Genomic DNA, 5,799 nt, shown 5'->3' on the forward strand with positions numbered 1-5,799 from the left:
CATTTATATTTTCAAAAAAACTAAATAATAAATAAATAAAAACAAAAAAAAATATTGTTTTGTTACATATTCTAGTAGAATATTAGAATATTTTACATATTTAACAAATCTATTAGAATATTCTAACATTCTAAAAATTACATTAGAATATTTAAAGTATAATATTTTATTATAATATTTCACGTATTTTAATTGTTTTTAATTAATTATTTATTTTTTAGATAAATAAAGTGACTAAAATAATAATTAAATATTTTTATATGGATTTTTCTTTTGTTTTGCCTTTTAAAATTATTTTTAGATTGTGTCTCACGGTCTTACAAAATAATAATGTCTCAAATGAACATATATATATATATATATATATATATATATATATATATATATATATATATATATATATATATATATATATATATATATATATATATATATATATATATATATATATATATATATATATATATATATATCATTGAACTTTCAAAAACTAAAATCAAATCACAACGACATCTAAATGAGATAATATGTACAAATTTGTACCAAAATCCGAAAAGTAGCCTAAATTTGTTATTTTCAGTATACCATGGTGACAAAATTTATATTTAACTTTTTCTTTCTTGTACTGAACACAAAAAATTTCATTCAATTGAAGTTCAACTGAACGTGTGACTCAAGAATAAACCCAAAAAAATTATATATAAAAAACTAAAAAATCAGCACCAAAAAAAAAAACTATGGTTGCAATAAGAACGAATGTTTAATTGTAGACGAGGGATGGTTGGCTTCGGCCTTCCAACATTTACTGATGTCTTCTGCTATTCGTTTAGCATCTGCTGATGCGCCAAGCAAACCACGTTTTGTAAACCCTACCACATAAAGCCCGTATGCACCTTTCCACCCATTTGGAAATGGTCTTCGAGGATACCCATCTATTTCCGAGAACATATTTTTCTCCTAAAGATATAAAAACATATATATACTCTTAAAATTTGTCTTTTAAGATTAAAATACTTTGTCAAAAAGTAGCAAATGATGGTATTTTTGTGTTTAAGTTCTAAAAAATTGTCAAAACAATGTTTTTATAAAATAAAATGGTTAAGAAAATAATGGATAGAAGAGTACCTTTAGCCAAGAGGGTACATTGCTTTTGTATCCCGTTGCTAAAATAATTGCATCAAAATCCTCAACTTTCCCATTCACGAATTTTACATTACGGTGGCCTATATGTTGAATGCTTGGACATATCTAAAAAAATTAAAACACAATATTAGTATTCCATTAAAAAGATTAATATCGAAATGAATAAAGAACTATTTAAATTATTATTAAAAAAAAACACTGAATTAATAGGATATGTAAGCAATGACGTAATAGAGCAATTAGCCAACTATATTCAAAATTGCTTAACTAAAATTATAAACTATAGATGAAAAATGTCACTTAAACTAAAGTCTTACGACCTCCAAAGAGATAAAAATAAGGGTAGGCAACATAAGAGAGTCCTTTCTTCTTGATGGCTTTACTAAAGCATATAACTTTTAATGTTTGAGAAATTAAATATTTTATTATCTTTTGTTCTTATCTATCTTTCTACTTATATGAAATAATGACATACAATCCATTAATTTTCTTTTCTTAAAAATTTCTTTGATTTTGACATTTGTCTTGATATAGTAAGTAGGAGATATTAAAAATAAAAGATTAAAGAGGCTAAAAAAAAGGGTTATAATACTTTCATAAAATTAATAATTTTAGTTTTGTTTCACAATTTTTCTTTATTTGTACTCTTATTAAGAACATATTATAAAATATTTATAGTAATTTAAATGATCATAGATTTAGAAATCAACGAAGACCTATTGAATTAGGACAAATTAAACAATATATATATATATATATATATATATATATATATATATATATATATATATATATATATATATATATATATATATATATATATATAATGCTTATTTATGTTATGTCATTGTCTATAATACACCAATCAATAATTATATGTTGTGAAGAAAGCTGAGAGGTGTAGTCAAAAACATGTTATGAAGAAAGTTAAGAATTGGTGTCAAAAACATGTTTGGATATAAATGGAGATATGATGTCGCTAGATAGTATATATGATCAAACGAATCTAAATTCAATGATTATATATAGAACCAAAAAAAAGGGAAAAATCAAAGGTACAAAGATATGGGAAGGGATTTAAGGATTTGAAAAGCACACACACACAAACACACATATTAAAGGTAAAAATAAAAGCATCTACAAATAGTTTTGAGTACTGATGAGTTAGGTTTACCATGATGTCTCCACTTTTGATCTTGGCTAGGGCCCCTACGTCCAACACAGGCGTCTTTCCGGACAAGTTTTTGAGCTCGAGGGGTCCCACAGTCGGCCGGTCAAGTCCAAACCTAGCTGTGTTTCCAAGTATCCACCATGACATGATCAACAGAAACCAGTCAACTAATCTCATGGGAAACCACTTGAGCAATCGCATCGACAACCCAAAAGTCGATTGTCCCATAATATCTCGTGGTAGGACATGAACCTGATTTCCAATATCATCAACAATCATCCATCCGTTAGTTCAACTGTTTGTCTTTTCAATCTTAAAAAGAAAAGTTGCATGTGTGAGTTCAAATCCCTTTTTTCTTTGTAACGAGATTGCGCTAAAAAAGAAGAAAATAAAGCTGAAACTGGATGGGGGTGTGACATGCTCTTTTTGGCCTTCGTGGAGGGGTAGTTTCACTTTCATTGAGGGCCATCATGCACACCATATATTAATGGTCCCTTTACAGTAATGAAACACTCTTGTAATTATTATTTTTCTTATTTTTTAGAAAACATTATTTGTTTAAGGTGCTTTTTATGAATGGAGCTCCATGCTCCATTTGCGCTCCCATGGCCATATGTACCAAGAAAGTGGCCTTTTTTCAGATTTTTCCACTACTTACAAGATCTTTAATTATATATATAAAAAGGATTTGGAAGGGAAACATTTATTTGCAGAATTTTGTTTAGTTATTATGTTTTATAATATATATGAATGTTCGAATTTTAAATTTATGTATTTGAATTTTCGCAAATAGTAGTAGATGTATAAAACTTTATTTGAGGCACTAGCTGAAAATTTAATTTTCAGTTTATAAACCAAATTACCAATTAGCTATAGCAAATAGTTTATCAAAAACGAGCATATAAACTCCTGTTAATTACCAATAAACTAAAAAAAAACTAGTTTATAAGCTAATTTATATTTTGTTAAAACATAACCAAAATAAGTAAACCAATAAAACTTTAGCTTTCTAGATGTTTAATATATTTCAGCAGTTTAAAAGAAAGTTTCAGACTTTTTGGATCTTAAAATCGTTAGACAACAATTTTGAAACTAAATTCAAGTAAAATATTATGAAAGATAAAGGACCATATACGAAAGTAGAATGGTCTGTTTTTTTAATAATTATATTGGGTTTTCGTAATAAACAAAATACTTTCAAGATTGAATTATATTTGATACACGATGAAAAGTAATTAAGTACTGAATGACCACCCTCATCGGCACAAATTACTCTTTTAAAAAAATTATGAAATTTTAAAATGATTGATTTTATACAAAATTTAGAACATTTGCATAATTTTTTACATTAACATCACGTTCAATAATTAAAGCTAATGAAGTTAAATATTTATTAGTTATTTTAGAGTAAATTACACGAATAGTCCCTGTGGTTTAGGATGATTTTTGCGTTTGTTTTCTAATTTATTTTTTTAATTCGGAAGATCTTTACTGTTTGTTTTTTATTACGGGTTTGGTCTCTGTCTTACTTAAATATACTATTTTGCCCTAAATTTTTTAATTTATTTAAATAAACACACCTTAACCCCACCCATTATCTTACCTACTCCACTATTTTTCATATTTAAATAATATTCTTTTTATGTAAGACAGAGTGTATAACAAAAATAAATAATAGAGACCAAACGTGTAACAAAAATAAACCGTATGGACTTTTCGAGTAAATTAGGGACCAAACACACAAATTACCCAAACCATAGGATTCATTCGTATAATTTACTCGTTATTTTATTTATACAAAAAGTCTTTGAAGCCTAGAGAATTAGAACTCATGAGCTCAAAAATATGTCCCTTCTTCAAAAGGTTAAGAATTCAACTCCTGTTAGCATTTATTTTATTTAATGTGGTTTATGATTAGATTAGAAACTCTTTAAAAAAATACTTAATTTAAATAAAGATAATTGAAAAAACCTTTAATAAACACATTTTCATATAATATTTAGTTGCATAGTTTGGCTTTTGAAAGTACATATTGAAGTTAAATATAAATTAGGGATAATATAATTTAAGAGTTGCCAAAAAAAAATCTGGTAAACAATAAATTTCTTTTGAGATTATTATATAAAATTTATCAGATAGTAAATTAAATTAAAATGATTTTTTTTTCATAATTAATCAAATTTAAAGTAATAATCTATGAGTAGTTTAAGAGGGGTATAAAAATACTCACAGCATCCCTAACAACAAGTGAAGGCTTGGCATTGTGATTGCAAAGATCCAAACACACTTCCATTCCTGAATTCCCACATCCCACAACCAATACTTTCTTTCCTTTATAAGCACTTCCACTTTTGTACTCCGATGTATGCTTTACCTCCCCACAAAACTCTGCCATCCCTTTAATAGTCGGCACCACCGCCTCTGCATTCTCTCCGGTAGCCACCACTAACCACCGGCAAACATACTCCATCTCCTCACCTTTCATCCCCACACTCTTCACTCTCCACATCCCTACACTCTCATCATACTCAGCTCTCTCGACACTCTGCTCGAACACCGGCTCGATTCTAAACCTTTTAGCATACGTTTCTAAGTACTCAATGAACTGTTGTTTAGTAGGGTATGCCGGAAAATCCTCCGGGAATGACATGAGTGGCAACTCACAGAACTTTTTTGGAAGGTGTAGCCGGAGACGGTCGTAGGTTTTGAGTTGCCAAAGAGACGCTATGCAATTTGATCGCTCAAGAACGACGCTGGGGACACCTTGCTCCCTCAAGCAGGCAGCAGCGGCGAGGCCAGATGGTCCAGCTCCGACGATTACTGGACCAGGAACCAATACTTGGCGTCTCCATTTAGGATAAGAAAGCACACAGTGAGGATCATGAGCCATTTTACCTTGTAATTCTCTTAAATTATTCATACTTGTGTATATATATATACACGTTGTTTAAGGGATTGAACAAAATGGATTTTTGGGAAATGGGGTCTTTGGATTAAATGAGATTAAAGAGCGAGGGATGTTGATATATGAATACACGCATTCCAATTGTTCATAGGAGAGAGTGTGAAGAGTTAAATAAGGTGAGTGTATATAGGAGAGTTGAGTAGTATGGAGGAACTAATGCGAGTGGGGACATATATATAGTTTTTTTTTTATTTTTTTATTTTTTATTCAAAACATTATATATATATATATATATATATATATATATATATATATATATATATATATATATATATATATATATATATATATATATATATATATATATATATATATTAGTTTATAACCTGGAAACCAAAATTATAAAATTATTCAAACTTTTACAGTAAAAACTTAAAATTATTAATAAGTTATTTTAAATAAATTATTAATTTAAGAGATATTTTTATTAGTTATGTGAAATTATAATCACTGATTCTAATAAATATATAAAATTAATTTTTAATATATATTAGATATTTTTTATTTGTGAATTAATGAA

General features: G+C 27.7%; 1 protein-coding gene across 1 annotated transcript; it reads right to left on the reverse strand.

Annotated features, from left to right (window-relative positions):
- Window positions 1-499: 499 nt before the first annotated feature.
- Window positions 500-5,429, reverse strand: LOC111889622 (indole-3-pyruvate monooxygenase YUCCA6). The gene is made up of 4 exons (XM_023885768.3): window positions 4,545-5,429; window positions 2,318-2,566; window positions 1,126-1,248; window positions 500-957 (listed from the first exon to the last, which is right to left on the reverse strand). The coding sequence occupies exons 1-4, from the start codon at window positions 5,232-5,234 to the stop codon at window positions 736-738; spliced, it is 1,284 nt and encodes a 427-aa protein (XP_023741536.1). The 5' UTR covers window positions 5,235-5,429; the 3' UTR covers window positions 500-735.
- Between the last annotated feature and the right edge of the window lie 370 nt (window positions 5,430-5,799).

Source organism: Lactuca sativa, chromosome 1 (assembly GCF_002870075.4).
Source record: "Lactuca sativa cultivar Salinas chromosome 1, Lsat_Salinas_v11, whole genome shotgun sequence".
Classification (NCBI taxonomy): domain Eukaryota; kingdom Viridiplantae; phylum Streptophyta; class Magnoliopsida; order Asterales; family Asteraceae; genus Lactuca; species Lactuca sativa.

Coding starts and splice junctions, on each gene's coding strand:
- LOC111889622 (XM_023885768.3), bottom strand. CDS start 5,234: ATGAATAATTTAAGAGAATTACAAGGTAAAATGGCTCATGATCCTCAC. Junction 2,567..4,544: donor CACTTGTTGTTAGGGATGCT/GTGAGTATTTTT, acceptor ATTGGAAATCAG/GTTCATGTCCTACCACGAGA. Junction 958..1,125: donor ATGTACCCTCTTGGCTAAAG/GTACTCTTCTAT, acceptor TTATATCTTTAG/GAGAAAAATATGTTCTCGGA.